General features: G+C 52.7%; 6 protein-coding genes across 6 annotated transcripts; 2 read left to right on the forward strand and 4 right to left on the reverse strand.

Annotated features, from left to right (window-relative positions):
- Positions 1 to 66: 66 nt before the first annotated feature.
- On the reverse strand, positions 67 to 1,298 carry LAESUDRAFT_737867 (nuclear mRNA splicing protein; the record flags this gene model as incomplete). Its single annotated transcript, XM_040910825.1, has 6 exons — positions 67 to 216; positions 280 to 503; positions 557 to 714; positions 772 to 808; positions 870 to 1,024; positions 1,081 to 1,298. 6 exons carry the CDS (start codon positions 1,296 to 1,298, stop codon positions 67 to 69), a joined length of 942 nt encoding a protein of 313 aa, XP_040762396.1.
- A 676-nt stretch (positions 1,299 to 1,974) lies between these two features.
- LAESUDRAFT_727838 (uncharacterized protein) lies at positions 1,975 to 4,228 on the reverse strand. The gene is made up of 3 exons (XM_040909304.1): positions 3,751 to 4,228; positions 3,521 to 3,692; positions 1,975 to 3,468 (listed from the first exon to the last, which is right to left on the reverse strand). Exons 1-3 carry the CDS (start codon positions 3,970 to 3,972, stop codon positions 2,129 to 2,131), a joined length of 1,734 nt encoding a protein of 577 aa, XP_040762397.1. The 5' UTR covers positions 3,973 to 4,228; the 3' UTR covers positions 1,975 to 2,128.
- A 213-nt stretch (positions 4,229 to 4,441) lies between these two features.
- LAESUDRAFT_657387 (uncharacterized protein) lies at positions 4,442 to 5,005 on the forward strand (the record flags this gene model as incomplete). Its single annotated transcript, XM_040904682.1, has 3 exons — positions 4,442 to 4,530; positions 4,580 to 4,742; positions 4,802 to 5,005. The coding sequence occupies 3 exons, from the start codon at positions 4,442 to 4,444 to the stop codon at positions 5,003 to 5,005; spliced, it is 456 nt and encodes a 151-aa protein (XP_040762398.1).
- Positions 5,006 to 6,574: 1,569 nt separating this feature from the next.
- On the forward strand, positions 6,575 to 8,400 carry LAESUDRAFT_682519 (kinase-like protein). The gene is made up of 6 exons (XM_040905794.1): positions 6,575 to 6,933; positions 6,985 to 7,089; positions 7,144 to 7,600; positions 7,650 to 7,710; positions 7,767 to 7,928; positions 7,984 to 8,400. Exons 1-6 carry the CDS (start codon positions 6,655 to 6,657, stop codon positions 8,240 to 8,242), a joined length of 1,323 nt encoding a protein of 440 aa, XP_040762399.1. The 5' UTR covers positions 6,575 to 6,654; the 3' UTR covers positions 8,243 to 8,400.
- A 1,567-nt stretch (positions 8,401 to 9,967) lies between these two features.
- On the reverse strand, positions 9,968 to 10,307 carry LAESUDRAFT_657674 (uncharacterized protein; the record flags this gene model as incomplete). The annotated part of the gene is made up of 2 exons (XM_040904701.1): positions 9,968 to 10,204; positions 10,275 to 10,307. The coding sequence occupies 2 exons, from the start codon at positions 10,305 to 10,307 to the stop codon at positions 9,968 to 9,970; spliced, it is 270 nt and encodes an 89-aa protein (XP_040762400.1).
- A 668-nt stretch (positions 10,308 to 10,975) lies between these two features.
- LAESUDRAFT_657378 (UTP-glucose-1-phosphate uridylyltransferase) lies at positions 10,976 to 13,097 on the reverse strand (the record flags this gene model as incomplete). Its single annotated transcript, XM_040904681.1, has 9 exons — positions 10,976 to 11,013; positions 11,069 to 11,125; positions 11,181 to 11,298; positions 11,360 to 11,661; positions 11,721 to 11,859; positions 11,916 to 12,003; positions 12,059 to 12,458; positions 12,507 to 12,640; positions 12,856 to 13,097. The coding sequence occupies 9 exons, from the start codon at positions 13,095 to 13,097 to the stop codon at positions 10,976 to 10,978; spliced, it is 1,518 nt and encodes a 505-aa protein (XP_040762401.1).
- Between the last annotated feature and the right edge of the window lie 4,231 nt (positions 13,098 to 17,328).

Consider the following 17,328-nt stretch of genomic DNA (forward strand, 5'->3'; position numbering starts at 1 on the left):
TACTCGTTCCACTGATATTCATAGCCGCTAGTTCTCACCGGTATGATTTCCCGGCGTATGAGGAATCTACGTTGCAGCATCAGGATATCGCCAGACCTTGACGGTACCATCCGCGCTCGCAGTGACCAACTCTCCAGCCTCAATAGGATGTTGCTCTATCCATGTGATGACCTTATCGTGCACCTTCGGCGGCGGGTTCGGCTGCAGAGGTGTTGCCTGGCACAACAAAGCGCGTGAGACAATATCCGAATCAACGACGCGACTGCTTGCGAAACGTACATCAACCAAATCCCAAGCCCACACCATTCCCTTCTCGTCGCCACATACGACGCTCGCCTCGCCATGTCCGAAGCATGTGCGACAGCGGTACGATGAGTTCGTGTGGCCGGTGAAATCATTCAGCATCTTGCCCGTGGTCATGTCCATTAGTCGGACGTGCGCGTCTAGCGTCATTACGAGATAGGTTTGACCGTCTTGGGAGGGAATGACAGCCGTCACCGGATCTTTGGCGACAGTTCAACTCGATGGACAGACAGCGAGAGTAGAGAGTGCGTACGTCCTATGAAATCCGAGCGCAGTTCTCCCATGCGGAGGTCGTATGTACGCACATAGCCATCTACAGAGCCAGTCACAATGTAAGTCGGTCCTACATGAAGAGTCTGCACAGCGTCGTGCGCCTCTTCCAGTGTCTGTATGGGCTGGCGGTTTTGGGAACTAGAACACAGCAGGCTGTTATTGACAGTAAAGTTCATCTAGGACACGAGGACGCACCGAAGATCCCACAACCTAACCGTAGAATCATACGAGCCTGCATATTGCTTCCAGTCGGTTGGACGCGACGATGTCGGCTAGGAGACATGAGGACGTACCGCTCGCTAGAACACTCGCATCTTCGTTGAACTCTACAGCAAAGATCTTGCCCATGTGGCCTGGAATCCTCCGGATTGTGGTCCCAGTCACAACGTCCCATAAGAACACCTGGCGGTCTCCTCCAGAGGAAGCGAACTTGCTATTGTCGTGAGAGCTAAATCACCCTCCTCAGCCTCCAAGCACAGATATATACCGAGCATATAGACGTACACGGTAATAGATAGGACTTCATAGCCATGAGCAGCATACGTCTTTATCTCCGTGCCCAAGTCCGGGTTCCACAAGCGCACGGTGCGGTCTTGCCCGCCAGACAGCACGTATTTCGCGGTCCCTTTGGCGTAGCGTACGACGTGCACGGATCCTTTGTGGTGGTCGAGCGTGGTGTGCAGTGTTCGAGCAAGGGGGGTTGGGCCACGAGACGGTGCCATGGTAGGTGTTCAGGAATGCTATCCCGCCACAAGTTGGCCACAAGTTCCTTTTTTGTGTAGATGATCACGTGATCACCGCTAGCGCTCCATGATGTTACCAAGTGTGACATACGAGGCTCTAGTAGCGCTACTGAGCATCGAATGCTATCCGTCACAGCAAAGAATGCACGCTGACGAAACTGCCAGTGAGTCGGTCCGAAGGACGGCAAGCATGACAAGGTTCTTCCACCGGAGAATCAATGGAAATATAATTTCATTTCCCCTTGCCGTGGCATTCTATCATCTCATAAGTCCACAGCCAAACGCAGAAGTGAGTGCTCAGTCCCAAAGGTGCAAAAAAGCCTTCCGAAAGCACTCACTGGATGAGAATGATTCAGATCAACTCTGGTACCTTTCCTTCGGTGAGAAGTGGTATATTCTCTGCTGTTGAGCTACGCCATGAAGAAACTGTATGTTATTGTTTCATATTTACGTCGAAATTCGGAAAGTTTGAAAACGTTGCTTGCGCCGAACTTAGCTGGGTACTTTGCTGGTTCAACTCTTACTTCTCTCACTTGTGACATTTTTTTCCTTCAATCATAGTTCAACGTTCAACCTGGGTCGCATGAGGCTCGCCAGGTTCGTTTATGTTTAGTTGTATCAGGATTTACACATGCGTATGTTCAGAAAAATCACTGAGTGTTGCTTATAGTGAACAACACAAATTAGCAATTCAGTCCTGTTAGATCAGCTTCAGTGATGGGCTTGTCTCAGTCTACAATGCATGTTCAAGAAATCTACAATGCACGAGGACAGAATACGATACAGCGCAAACAGCTCTACATCGATGGTTATACGTCGAATCTCCATACTTGCACGCCATCTGTACCAACACTGATGATCCTCCTCTCGTCGAACACCACGGTGCCCTTCACGCCCGATGCGGCCCGCAGCCTCGTCTCCTCACTCTCGACCTCGTCGATAGCGTGTGCAACAGCGACTCTCCCGCTGGATACCTCTGCACCAGTCCCACCCTCCAGATCCCACACCCAAATACTCCCATTCACACCGAGGCTCACGCACCGCCCATCGGCGAGAGAGAGCGCAGAAACGGGGCCAATCTGCCCGTGCAAGCTTCGCACGAACGTCAACTTGGGCATCGCCGTGGGGGAAGACGATGCAGGCAGATAGAGGCGGTAGAGCTGCAACGCGTTTGCGGAGTGCAGACTTGAAGATGTGTAAAGCGACGAATGAGGAGACCGAGAAGGACTTGACGGAGGAGATGAAGATGCGGATGACGAAGAGGGCGAACCCACAGCATTCTTTTCCGCGGTACTGGTAGGAACGGCATCGCCAGGAGCAAGAACTACCCACTTCCCGTCAGTCTGTGTGTCTGCTACGCGGGCGACCTTGCGAGACCACTGCTCACGCATGAGGCGGAGCTTGTTCTCGTCGATCCACCCCTGAGGCACATCGATAGCACGAGCGGTACGCGTCCCGGTGACTGCCATTCGGCCGCCTGCTTCACTCGCAACCATCAGCTCCGTAGCACCAACACTCCAATGCGAAGGGTACACAGGAATCGCATATGCCAAGACGAGCTTGTATGTCCCTGGAGAAGGAGTGGAAAGGACGAGGGAACTTGGAGGGTGCGAGGTAAAGGATGTGAGCGTCTGCGTATGGGCTACGTTGTCGTTGGACAGGTCGTACAGCGACAGGTGGAATGACTGTGAGAGCGTTACAAGCAACGGGTGGTGATATACTGCCTGAATGATCGGCGCTGTGCGTGACGTTCGGGAATTTGGCACGTAAGTGAACAGCCGTGATGAGTGGGTGGGAGTGTGGTGGTCTATGGAAAATAGAACAAACTCGCCCGTCGAGAGAAACGACACGAGCCGAGCATGGTGAGTAGTCGTTGGAGGGCATTGGTCAAGGGCGAGAGCCGTAACCTGCACTGTCGCCGACGGCCGGGTTGATGCAGACCGTAGAGTGTGTGTGCCATGCGTTGTATCAATAAGAGTGAGCACTGGATGAGAGGATGCCCGAGAACTGGCAGTTATCGTCATGCTGCCAGAGATTATAAGGAATGTTTGATCCTGGACACCTTGTGAATCTGAGCTGGACGGTAGCAGCGTCCTATCCGACAAGGGGAAGTTGAGTCCAGTTTGCAATGCTTCCACCGAACAGCGTCCTGCACAATGATTTATATGATTTATTCGAAGAAGGATCAGACGTGAACGTACCTGTACGCCAATTCGAGCTTATGCGAAACATCCATTTCCAATCCTTGATGCCTTCCGAGTGCGCTCGACCGGGCAGTGGCCTAATCTCCCGGCCATCTGCCCGCCCTATGAAGCCTCGCACTCCACGAAGCCTCGATCTACCATACTCGCTCAGATACTGAGCCTTCCACAACTATCGCTCTGCGTTCAACGACGGGTTGTCATGAATAGTGCTCGTGGGGGATATGTACCTGGTTGTCGAGCGCGAGCCTCGACCAGTTTCTGTTTGTTCGCTGGATTGCGCAGAGATCTGTCCAAGACAGGTACGAGAAGATAAGCAGTATGATCTCGTCGTAAAGGAGCGTGTCAAAGTTCGGCCGCGGAGCATGCGGGATGGAAGGGGGGTTGTCGGATGTATGGAGACGCTTCGGCGGCGGGAGGAGATTGGGAGTCAGAGGTCGTTTGTTGGGCATGACGAGCGTTTGTAAAGAGCCAGTGCGTGTTCGCTATCAATGGCACACGGCAGAGCTTGAAGCTGCTTGAAGCTTAAAAATCAAAGGAGTTTCGAAATAACTGGGTGTATGGGGATGATTTGTCAGGGGGGAGTTGAGGACTGCGGTACGAAATATAAAGTATACTGCAAAGCTGACAATAAATGCCAGCGCTCCAGCGCGATCGACGTCCAGAATGATACACAGACAAGAGTGGATGAAGACTTGAGAGATACGGGAGAGTGGAAGAGTGAGTCGAAGGACGAGGGCACGCTGACCTCAGTGACCTGGGAATTGCCGAGTTCAGATTTCCTCCTACTTTTATGTCGGACTTGCGCCAAACTCAACAGCACAGGCCATAATCGGTTTGGCTTTCATTTCTCGCACAGAGATGAAGAAGGATGCTCAGAGAAGCAAAAATTCCGCATTCTTACATCAAGGATAACGAAACATGCCCCAGCTGCTGGACTGCGCGACTCCCGTTAAGTTATCTTCAATCACTCCAGAATTTACCTCGCGAAAGCTTCGAGTAGCCGGACGGTTGTGCAAGCCCTGTACTAATTGCTCTGTTACTGAACTGGGTCGATAGGATGCTCGCCTACATTCCGGAGACGAGCATGCTGCTGCTAGCTGATGGGCACGCCGCGCTTTTCGTGGACATATCTCTCTGCCTCAATCCCCATTCATCCATGCCATGGCTACGGGAACGAAACAGCGTGATTATGGCCATGGGGAATTTGGAGGAGTCGGAGGTGCGTAGAAGGTGGCATTCCCACCGTTGCTTGTCTTACCGTCCGATCTATTCGTATAGCACCCCTTCCCGCTGCCTATTCTCCCCTTGCACGCTCGGAAGAGTGAAATCGACCCATATCTTGTGCTTCGTGCGATCGTTGTGACGGATTCGCTCACGTTGGACCTGCGGTTATGGAACAAGGCTATTGAGGAGCGAGAGAAGCTGGCTGCAGCAAGTTCTGCGAAGCGGACTACTCCTTCCGATATTGGAAGTGTTCGGTAGATACTGGTTCAGAAAGCTCACGAAGGCTGTCTAACTGCTACGCCTGATGGCACGATAATGATAACCTTTCGCGTGCTTGGATCGGTGAGCCAAGGAACTGATAAACATGTTGCAGGTATGTCAATAAGAACCTCAATGGTCCGCAGCTAGTGGTTGATCTAGATTGTTGTCACTTTAGAAAATTCTCCAATGCCAAGGTAGGACACTGGACGATTAGGACTGACCTTTGGAATGAAAATCTTACCTGCTCCAGTGATAATTTGCTTACATTTGACGGTCACTATCGAACAGCTTTTACATTTTTGCAGCGGAAGGCTGGATGAGTCGAGGTTTGGAAAGACATGATCTATCCATCGGGCAGCCCATTCAATCTCCTCATCGGCTTGGCCATCTGTGAACGAGACAGTGAACGACAACAGCACGAGTCCATAGAAGCAGCCGCAGAAGAGTTAGGGGAGAGAAGTCCACCTGGGACGCTCTCGATCTCGGGCACGAAGTTGAGAGAGCGATGTTTGATATCCAGTAAGTCTGTATTAGTGAGGGATGGTTGCATGTTGACATTCAATGTGAGCACCTAAGCCTTCGACTAAGCGACCATCGTTTATGCGATATCCAAAGGGGAGAACTACCAGTCTAATAAGGTCAAAAATACAGTTATGAGCTGATGCAGCTTTAGCAAGAATTGAACGGACCCGTCTGATGCAAGAGGACGGTAGATGTCTGGGGAGCTTAGGATTTCCAAGGACCGCAATAACGGAGCAAATTTCGAAGCGATTGCCACGAACACGGCTTTCCATGGGCGAGATCGTTGGGAAGTTGCCCTGGAATAGGAGAACAATCTCTTTCAGAGAAGGTACATAGAGTTCCGCAGGTATGCTGGAAGCCGGAGCAAGGTCACCGACTTAACGCAGGAATTGCAAAATTGGGGAGTCACCGCGACATTTGGTACGGATCTCGTCATCCTGCCGCCGCTGGTCTTCGTACATGATGTGCCATCAGACCAACCGCTACTACTTGCCGTCAGTAAAGATAACGATGAAGATACATTGTGAATAGCGACACCGTCCTGGATAGTATATTGTCAGTGTAAATGGCGTGAAGCCCCTGATTCATCCAAAGTAATGTGTCGAGGAGGGGTAAGACTGAGTCTCAAGCCTGCTACTAGTGCGGTCGGGCAAATTCCGAGCTGGTGCATCGGGATAACTTCGTCAATGCCACCGACCGGAGTCACATTCAATATATTCTATCCGTCTAAGCCGCTGTCCTACACAGCACGCTCGGTAGCAATTTCGAGGCAAGAAACTCTTTCCACTCCTGGAGAGAAGTTCACATAAGACCGCGGATCCGCGAACGGTTCTTAAATTCAGACAGTATGAGTCAATGCATTCCTAGCTTGCTGAGATGAGCGTAAACACGGTGGCGAACGTTACGCGAACCTACGACGTTTGTGAGAAGTCGAACTTATTGTGGTCGCACCTGAAACGACTCGAGTCGGCGTCCCTCAGTGGTTATAAGCGCCCATCCTTTGATGGCTGCAGGCGCCGCCAGCGCTTTCAGGCTCAAGCCAAACTCAAGTACTCAAGCTCAAGCCCCTTCATCAGTTCAACATTCATGTCACGGCGCAAGCTGAATTGTGGATGAATATCTAAATGGCGGCTCTCGCTATGCATGACGAATTTTCCCCGAATTTGCTCGTCAATGATCCGATGCGGATCTACAGAGCCAAGCGCGATGCCGCCAGGGCAAAAGTAACAGACAAATACGAAATCCTTGGCTTCATCTCTTCTGGAACGTATGGCAGAGTTTACCAGGCACGGAGTAAGGAAGGTGAAAAAAGGATATATGCGATCAAAAAGTTCAAACCCGACAAGGAAGGCGACGTTGTCACGTACACAGGCATCAGTCAAAGTGCCATCAGAGAAATTGCGGTGAGCATCACAAATGTGTAATTCCGTATTGGCTGATCCATTATTGTTCAGCTAAACCGCGAGATATCGCACGAGAATGTTGTTGCATTGGAAGAAGTCATACTTGAAGAGAAGTCGATATATATGGTGTTCGAATATGCAGAGCACGACTTTCTGGTATGGTCACCGGTTGCCTTCGATATCCTTGTATGCTGATGAAGCCGCGAAAAGCAAGTCATTCATCATCACTCTCAAACACTCAGGAACCCCATCCCACAAGCAGTTCTTAAATCACTCACTTACCAGCTGCTGAATGGCCTTCTCTACCTCCACACGGCGCATATCATCCACCGCGATCTCAAGCCAGCAAATATTCTCATAAACTCATCCGGCGTCGTCAAAATCGGCGATCTAGGACTAGCACGCTTGACGCACCAACCTCTGCAGCCGCTGTTCGCGGGCGACAAGGTGGTCGTCACTATATGGTATCGCGCCCCGGAGCTGCTGCTCGGCGCAAAGCACTACAACAAGGCCGTGGACGTGTGGGCCGTCGGCTGTGTGATGGCAGAACTGGCGAGTCTTCGACCGATCTTCAAGGGAGAAGAGGCGAAGCTGGACTCAAAAAAGAACGTGCCATTTCAGAAGGACCAGCTGCTCAAGATTTTTGAAGTCCTCGGCACGCCGGAAGGTGCGATTGCCTCGCAGCCTTCTGAAAAATAAGACTAACACTACTGCAGAGAAAGACTGGCCTGGCCTCAAAGATCTCCCAGAGTATCAAAATATGAAACGTCTCGACATGTACGATGCCATCTGCAATTTAACAGCAGCATACTGATATATCCGCACACGTCTAGCTACCAGAATCGCCTGAGCGAGTGGTGCCAATCGCGAATCCGGTCTCCAGCAGGCGTGGATTTGTTGCGCGAACTCTTCGCGTACGACCCCGACAATCGGCTGTCAGCAAAGGAAGCTCTCCGGCACAAGTGGTTCCAGGAGGACCCGGTCCCCACTCATAAGTACGTTCTGTCGTCGTATATTCAAGTTGTATCGACTGACAGAAACCCATCGTAGTGCTTTCGCCTCGGTTCCAAACTCGCAGTATCCACCCAAGCGGCGCATCACGCACGACGACGCGCCGTCAATGATACCGCTGCCACCTACAACATCTCAGCTCGGGCAGGTGCAGGCTCAGGCACAGGCCCATTTATCGCAACAATTGTCACACCCACAGTCGGGGCGCGCTGGCAGCGTTGCGAGTTTCGCAAGCCTGAGCGGTGGCGCGGCGGGCTTGGGCAGCGGTCACGGTAGGAAGAAAGCACGGTTGGGATAAGGGTGACATGCTTGCAAGGACTAATGCTACTAGTTGGATGTCATTCTCTATCTCCTTACAGCGGCTACATACTAGACGGACGGCTGTACGTATAGCTTATACGGATGTACAATATGTTGCAGATTCAAGACAGGCATGGGACAGTGACAGTGGAAAGTTCGGAACCATTGTTGAAGACTCTGAACAAGATGGATGGTGCGACTACGTGAGCCTGAGAGCCGCGTCGTGGATAACGATATGGGCACGGCGTCCTCCTTTGCAGCCGTACCTACGGATGATCGTTAATTTGACTAGCGAGATCATTATTAGATGCTTCGGGCTGTCCACAGCGTACCATTTGTTGAAGAGGGGATTCAGTCGCATCGCAGTATTGAACCGGTCTACAGTCTTGCCTGCGCCTGATGCTGCAAGTTCTGATCTAAACAAAAGTACGTCTGTTCATTCCTCCAGATACGACGGAACCGAGAATGACCTTATATGTGGATGCAATCGTGCGCAGCTCTTACTCAGGCATGCTTTACGCGCATCTTGCTCGCGATCCCATCGAGGCATGGAAGACGGGCAGGACTCAGAGTGGGGAAATACATATCATGAGTATGGGCATGCTACTCAGATCTCGCTGACATCCTCAACGTATTGACCTGTATACAGGTCTGGGGTGTTCGTCTTCCTCTCCGAAGGCGGCTCACACATGTGTAAGATGTACCTGAATGATGAGAAACTCGGTGCACAGGTCCAGTATCTCAAGGATGCCAACGCCATCCGCACGATCTTCCCACATGGAGTGGAAACAGGCTCCTTCGAAGACTGTGCCGGCTGAATCAATCGCGATGGAGGCTGGGTAGGACGCCCTCCAGGCACACAGGATCCTGATGTCCAAAGTGACCGCGCTGAGAAGACAAATCGTGGCTTGCAAAGAGGTCTCCAGCTTGATGCAGGCAGAAGGCAAAACCGCTGGGGTGAGGATGCTCCGATGGGACGGAGTACAATGCGGTCCTGATCGTGCTCAGCGTTGGCTCCTGGACGGCCTCTGCATTTCCAGGCTTAGGCTTGGAATCCCATTGTGTGGCCACTGCGTACGGTTGTCTGTTTTTTTCTTCGTCGTAGAGCTTGTTGCTTGCAGACAGAGCAATGCGATGGTCCAGCTCTCGCCAGATGAAGCGCAACGACACCGAGATGTTCCTGTATATCTCGACTTGATCACAGGGTTTTGCACGTTCCCGGTGAGTCCTACGACAGGGACTTTCATTAGCCTAACACTGAGGAGACGATTACTAGCCGAACAAAGACGAAATCATAAAGTCAGTGATACATACCGAGACGGACATAGCGTAGCACAGATGTGCACTCCGGATGATCTCGTCGCATAGTGGTTATTTTTTACCACTGCACGATGTTGTACGCACTGGTTGGCGCATCAAGTTCCAAGCGATGAAGGGTTCATGATTCGTGTCTTGAGATGTCATATTCATAGCAGAGTGCGCTCACGACTCTTGAGCGCACTTCATTATGAATCTGGCAAACTAAATGTAACAAACAAGCACATCATATCGTATCGCACAAAACAGTCTTCACAAGAAGGCCCGGGACCACATCGCACGGCAGTCTTCGCCAAGCACCGAGCAAGAGGATTTGGAACCGCCGTAGCCTCCAACGTGAACAAAATCGCGAAGGAAACCAGACACATCTCACCTCTCAGCACACCCAAAGAACATACACAATCAATCATTCCTCCCGCAACTTCCCAGCCTCCTCCCTAGCCTTCCGCCGCGATCCCAACATCAAGTCAACATAATCCGCTCCCCCAAGCACCGGCCCTTCCGCATCCCTCCCCCTATTCTTGAACACCTTAACCTTCGCGACAGACCTCTTTTTCTGGCCTTGTACGGAAACAGCGATAGCTGCTTGTTTAGTAGAAGGCGCCCGGGGCCCAGAGGCTGAGCCAGTGGAGCTTTTCTTTTGCTACATGGAACACGAACGATCGCACCTTGAGTACTTCAGCACCATTCAGGATGATTCTAAAGAGACATACCGATCTTTTATGTAATTTTGCGCTGCGTCCCATTTTTGATGAGTTTAAATCATGAGAGGTGTCTGTAAACCAGCTGTGGCGCTGGGTAGGATGACTTCCCTTTTTGGTAAGCGTATGAATTGTGGCCCTCTCTTCTTGTTGGAAGATTAATAACTCTACTGATGAATAAAGCAACATGGCGAAGTTAAAGCATGCCGGCTCATTACTGCGAGGTCGTTCAATCGAAATACGTTGTTACGATAATTCTATCCATTGACAGGCTGGTCTTTTCAAGGTCTCCCGCTCAGAACTCTCGCTGAGTACGTTTGCGATACATTCGTATCTCCATATACTCGGACGATCATTACAAGACCGACCTTCATATATCAGACGTCAAAAGACACCTACCCTTTCTAACCTTACGCGCACCATCCCACACCGGCACAAGCTCAGAACTAGTATCGACCACCTTAACGAGCCAATGCAGCACACGCGCGATTTTGAGCTCAAACATAAACCACCAATCAATCCTGAACCCCCAAAGCCCAGATCCATGCCCTCTAATACGCAACAGTAAATGAAAATGAGACAGAGAACAACACAAACACCGCGAGTCCGTCGTGAGTATGATGCACATATGTACAGTGAGAGAGGATAGCAGGGAGGGCAGAGCAGAGCACGGGCTGGAGTGGGTGGGGCAGGCGGGTATGTAACCAGTGCGCTCATAGCTCGATCATGTTGAGGTTTCCCGAGAGCAATCCTGCAGACGCGTATATATCAGCAACGTGCTCTGTCCAGCAATGCCATAGACGTACGGTTCTCGAGTATACATCCATCCGGGATATGGATGCTCTGTCCTTCGTTCGCAACGACTACATCGCACACAACACTCAGCCAACATCTACTCATACGCGAGGCGACACGCACTGATGACTGTCCCACGCAGGGTGACGTTCCGCCCAAAGTAAACATCGCCCGTCACGGTTAGGTGGTCCAGCTCGATGATCTTCGGGATCTTCTTGAATCGCTTCTGGAACTGCGCAATCTACGCATCACACCGACCACCATCAGCGCCCATCCCAACCATCCACGTCGCATATACGCACCTTCTTGAAGTGATCGCCCAGCTTGATCACAGGCGTCGTCTCAAACATCCTCTGTTCGTTAATCACCAGCTGACCATGCTGCAACGAATAGATGTCGCTCTTGATAAGGAGCAAGTCCGAACAGCTCTTCACAGGCAAGAAACGCGAGCGCGGTACGTTGACGCCGTGCGCATTCCGGAAGTGCTTGATCGCCGCACCCAAAGCCGTCTCGAGCTGGATCACCGCCTGCCCGTCCTCTGTCGTCTTCGGGTTCACGATGATGTCGAGCTCCATCTCGCCCTTATCCATGATCTCCTTCAGCGCTGAAAGACACGAGGACAGCATCAGTTGGGCGCGGAGAGTGGTGAGATGCGAGACAAACCCTTGAGGTTGAGCCAAATGTTGTTCGTGTTGAAGATCTTGAACTTGCGCACAGATTTGAAGTCCTCGACGTGCTCCGACGGCACCTGCGCAATCTCGAGCAGCTGGATATTGCCCTCGTAGTCAATGAGCGTTCCACCCTGATGAAGCGGAAGTAAGCGTCAGACAAGACCCGAGGACGGAGACAAGTACCGACCTTGACGTCGGCCTTCGTCTTGTCTGTGACCTCCATAAGGAAGTCTGCTTGTGAATCGATCATGTGCTGCAAGATGTTCTCATCAACGCTGTCGACTGCACATCAGCACACTTTCGGCACCATGACCTATGTCGGCCACTCACACAGCGCCCAAGTTATCCGAGTTGGACACAAAGAGGTACTCCTTGCCCTCCGCCAGCAGCTGGTCGAGCACACCGCTCTGGTACAACGCATTGTACAGATCACCGTGGCCGGGCGGATACCACTGCTTCTTGTCGTCATCCGCGGTCTTGGGGCACGGAAGGAGCGTCTCCTTGTAGATGCGCGGATAGCGGCTCTGGTTGAACGTCGTGATGCGCAGCTGCTGGTTTGCGTACTTCTTAATGATTCGCAGCGTGTCCTCGTGCGTGTTGAAGGAGGTCATGAGGATCATGGGCACGTCGACGCGATGTGTCGTGTTCAGGTGCTCAATCTGCCGCACGGTCAGGTCGAGGAACGTCATGTCGTCCTTGACTTCGAGTGCAGACTTGGCACCGGTCATCCCTTTCCATACGTCAGACGGAAGCGACTTTTGAATCCATGCCTACATACCCATGGAAGTACCGAGACCGCCATTGACCTTGAGCACAGCAAGCTTGTTGAGGTTTGAGATGTCGGCTTTCTCAGGTAGCTTGGAGTACGGGACGATCTGATCTTCTGCAGGCGATTTGATTTTGTCCCAGTCACTATATGCGCATGAATCAGCATCAGATCATAGATCGGTGCGGGAGGGCGGGATATCCCAATCAGGCGAACGCCCACAACACGTCCACAACGCGCCCGACGCGTTTCAATCCGGGCGATCAGACACGATCTGCACGATGCAGAGGCGCTGCTAGCATGCCGGGACGCATATATGCGCCTTTGCTTCCATGCATCAGATAACGCGATCGAGACTCACAGTTCCTGGCTGCGCGCGCGTTGGGAGAGGTAGCGGGTAAAGAGGTAAAAGAAGGACTGCATCTCGGTGTCGAAGGCACGCTTGGTGTCTGGGTCCTTGACGGACTTGACGAGGTTGCTGATCTCGTTGCGCATGGCCTTTGCGGCGACGCCGGTGGTAGCGGTCTTGAAGTCGATGTGGCTGGCGCCGCGGGTGCGGGCACTGAAGGAATCGCTCTTGGGCATGAGGGAGTCGGAAGGCATGTTGGACACAGGCGACGGCTGGTTGAGATAGACGGGGACGGTGGAGATGAGGAAGGGAGGAGGAGGGGGAGCGGAAAGAGTGAGAGCCGCACGGGGCTTGTGATGACGCTTATATGCGTGGAGGGGGTCAACCACATCCGGATATGGGACTGGGACGGAGGACGTCGCACTCGTTTCCGGCTCCTCGCTGATGGGCTCGCAGATCGGTTCCAGCTGTGAGAAGCTCCGCGCCGTCGGCAGCGTGCTCGCCAGCGACAGCCACGCAATGGGCGACGACGGTTGCGAGTGCCATCCGTGCGCATGCTGCGACGACCCCGTTGCGATTCTGTGCGGCCACGACGACGTTCGACCGGGGCGCGCCAGCCGCTGCGGCTCTTCTGCGAGCTGTGAGCACGAGCAACGTGCGTGCATGTCGGGCAGCAGCAGCACATGTTGGATCGTCGTTCGGGCGTGCCGGGCTTATGTACCTCCTCCCATGTTGGCGCTATCGCATTCTCCTCGCCTAGACCCAACAGCGCTATCCCTCCACGTTCGCCACTGTCAGCAGCCTTCTTCCGCCGTTTCTCCTCCGCGTCCTGGTACCTGCCTGCTAGCACCCGCCCAGTGTCCATGCTGCTTCGCTGAAAGCTGCCCGTCGTTCGGCACCAGCGCTGCAGCGGCGGCGGCAACGCGGAGGCTAATCGCAGCTCGCCACGTTAGCGTTGCCTCCGAGCTATACATAGGCCCGCGCTCCTCGTCCAACGTTCCTACTCGTCCCAACATCACACCGCCCGCGTCCGCGAGCAATCTCGCTGCCGACGCTTGCAAGTGCTTGCTTCCTGCTTATCGCAATCCATAGCCAGAAGCCGTGGACGTTCTAATACAGCTTCCTAGGATGATGACTGAATTGGGTCCCCCGCTAACGCCGTTGAGTGCACGGCCTGTCACGCCCGCCCTGACCCTCGATCTTTGATCTCGTCGCCCTCGCCGGGGACGGACGATCTAACATCCGTGACAGAGGCCTCCCTCACGTCCGTATGGACCTGCTATTCTGTGCCTCTTGGCCGTACCTGTGCGGTGATACAATCCAGGACGAATGCAGTCGCTTCCGGTGAGCACCCTTGTCTCGGCTTCTCCTGCGCGAGCCTCCTCCGTAGTGCGTCCGAGGGCGAAGTGGCGAACATAAAGCTCGCCTTTCCTCTCCTCCCGTACGGACCACCCGCTGTACCCCGTGAGTAGGTTCATTCAAAGAACCACGTCTTCCGGCCCGTATGATCCTCGATAACCACGGAATACCAGGGAATGGTGCATGTGCGATGGACGATAGAGCGACGAAGAATGAGGGGTCCAGGGACGATCCCGAAAAAGGACCGGATCGGATTGCATGGCTCGTGATCAAGCTCAAGATTGACATGAAGAGACGGAAACGAGGCCGAAGGTTGTTGATCAGCGCCCATCATAGACTTCACGGTGGTTGGTGATTTCCGATTTATCATTTGTCTCTCTTATATATAGCTCTCTTCGTGACGATCGCCACATTGACACATCCAGCGCCTTCGCAATTCAGTACTCATGATCCTTCTTTTGCAGGACAGAGTCAGCTCTATCTCCCGTTGCGTGCCTCTACAGCGCCTTCGAGGCATGCAACATGTGCTTCACGCTCAAACATCTCCTAGTGCTGCTCAAGCTGCCAAAGTGTCACCGCGCCATCACTTGCACTTTTTAGCGTTCTCACCATCTCGCCGACGACATCGACGTGCTCTCGATGCTCAGAGCGATGTCTTTCGAGCCATCCGGGAGTCGAATGGCTCGGTGGCATGTCTTAGCATCGCATCAGGGCACGAAAGGGACGCATATATGTATGCGGTGCATTCGGCACCCGCATGGCCGACCGTCATTCTCAGTCCTGTCCTTTCTACGTTATAGATCAGGACGGCTATGTCGACATTTGGAGATTCGGCCCTCGGCTGATCATGCACGCTTTGTCAGGTATGCCTCGTACCTTCTCCGGTTCGTGCTGACTTTGGCTCGATTGGTACTAGTCCCAACTCTCAGTTCAACGGGGACTAGGCAGCCATCCGTGCTTCTTCTCGAGGCTAACTGATTCCTCATTATGTGCATTCGCTATCGCGGCCGCATCCATGGCCAGACAACTCCACTCGGCTGACTTCAGCACGTCCACGTTTTGCAGACCTGGGCCGCACGCGTACGTCGATGGTCGCCTTCCGTAGCTACGCGAGTCCGCAGCATCATAGAGCATCACGCATCGTGATTCGTTGCGAGACGACGTGCCGATCCGAGGAGCGGACGTAGGCTAATTGACAGTGATCTATACATATGTGCGTATCTTGTCTGCCCGGTACGTGGATGGCTCCGGGGGATGGTGCCGCAGCGGACAAGTTCCGAGAAGGTTTTGTGCGGTGCAGTGCGGTGCAGTGCAATGTCTTCGCCACTGCCAGCTCGGGCATCCTTTCCTGCCTTTTGCTCGTCGGAATGCCTATTCCCAACGTTGCAACCCCTTTATGCATTGCAAGATTGCTCAGCGCTCAGCGCTCACGGCCAAAGCCTCCCATCGCGTTCGTATCATATTATCTTTGCTCTCGTATTCGTGCTGGATATCGAATGCAAGACGGGAACGCGCAGTCAATCTTAGTAGATCTGAACATTCGGCTCATAAAACTCAACTTTCTCCACATACCGCTGAACAAACAGCCAGGGTGTTTCGTCGCTTTTACTTCTTGCAATGCGTCCCAATGTGGCATGCCGACCACTTGTCGCGATAGGCGGTGCTGATCGCTACGAGTATAACAGTTGTTCGTGTACTCGCCACGTCTCCTCTGCTCGGTCTTCAATATCGTGGTCGAAAACATATGAGACTGGGCCATCATTCTATTCCTGTGCGTGGACGTCTCAAGAGGTTATGGCCCCTAGCAGAAGTACGGGTACCCGCCCCTCCAAATCCTTTCTTCCATGGGTTGTTTCCAGAACTCTTCAGGAGCAGTGCGAAGTCAACAAAATGGCCGCCGCTATCATAGTATATATGTACATTCAATATGTCTGATGCACATATAAACTTGGGGCTTGATAATACTCAAGGTTCAGTGATAGCTTTCGGGGAGGCTTCCAAGCTTTACTAGATATTGACAAGATTTCGAAGTATATGATGCACGCCGACGAAAGAAATACTGAATTTCTCAGTAGTGCTTCCTACAGCCTGGGACCTTACAGCGCGAGCTGATAAATTTCAATTCCCTCCACCCAGTTCGCTCCGCCAGTCTCGCCTTGTTTTCGAGGCGTGTTTTTTCACCTACAACGGATGGAGATGAAGTCGCCGTGATGTCTCGGACACATAAGATACTCACCATCTCATGGACCTTCAGAGCATGTTGACCTACGAACAAATGGAAGCTCAACGTCAACGGAAGCTGGTAGAGAATGTCTCGTGTGCATCATACCGCTGTCATCATTGTACTCCATCGTTGCATGCAAATCCAGCTGGACGATCTGAGCGGGTTTATATCGCATGAAGGGATAGGAATCTTACCGGGTTATCCGTATCAGGAGTGAGCAGGAGGCCGTAGAGAATCGCAAGATGACGCGGGTCACCGTGGGTCAGCACTCAGCTCACTTCAACATGACGACCTGCAGCCAGAAAATGTTCACCTCATTGTCATGTCGACAAGCCAGCCTCTGTCCAATGCAGCATGGCACACTTTCCCATGACGATTGATCACCTGTACCTGGCAGGGTGATTCATCATACCCTGCCCTCACAGCCAACAGTGTATTATATCAATTCCTACAGCCGTAGCATTGTGGTATGCATCGTTTCGCTCTGATTATAGCAGCTGATGATGCATCATCTGCTTTGTATTACAGTTACTTGCGCCGGCCTCCTCCCTCGCGTCATGATGCATCGCATGATCCTTGCATGTGATTGATCAACCCACGCATCGGCCTCCCTCCGTGATCCGGCGTGCTCTGATCCTCAGGAAGCCTTGCGCTGCGCCATCATCCCCACATGGTTCTGCCATCATCCCCGCACGGAGCCCCGCCCTGCTGTCATCACCCCCGCTCTTCCTGTATAACGTCTCTTTCCCGCCCCCGGCAGTCAGCGCTTCGGACTACTTCACAACTCGGCTCCTTCCATCATCCCGTTCTTCCATAACTGGTATCTCCATGTGCGCTTTCGCTAGCTTCCTCATCATTCGTTCTGTTGTTCCATAACTGGTATTTTATGCACTCTCAACTCC

This window comes from Laetiporus sulphureus, assembly GCF_001632365.1.
Source record: "Laetiporus sulphureus 93-53 unplaced genomic scaffold LAESUscaffold_31, whole genome shotgun sequence".
NCBI lineage: Eukaryota > Fungi > Basidiomycota > Agaricomycetes > Polyporales > Laetiporaceae > Laetiporus > Laetiporus sulphureus.

Coding starts and splice junctions, on each gene's coding strand:
- LAESUDRAFT_727838 (XM_040909304.1), bottom strand. CDS start 3,972: ATGCCCAACAAACGACCTCTGACTCCCAATCTCCTCCCGCCGCCGAAG. Junction 3,693..3,750: donor GGCTCGCGCTCGACAACCAG/GTACATATCCCC, acceptor GCAGAGCGATAG/TTGTGGAAGGCTCAGTATCT. Junction 3,469..3,520: donor AAGCTCGAATTGGCGTACAG/GTACGTTCACGT, acceptor ATCATTGTGCAG/GACGCTGTTCGGTGGAAGCA.
- LAESUDRAFT_682519 (XM_040905794.1), top strand. CDS start 6,655: ATGGCGGCTCTCGCTATGCATGACGAATTTTCCCCGAATTTGCTCGTC. Junction 7,601..7,649: donor AGTCCTCGGCACGCCGGAAG/GTGCGATTGCCT, acceptor ACACTACTGCAG/AGAAAGACTGGCCTGGCCTC. Junction 7,929..7,983: donor GACCCGGTCCCCACTCATAA/GTACGTTCTGTC, acceptor AACCCATCGTAG/TGCTTTCGCCTCGGTTCCAA.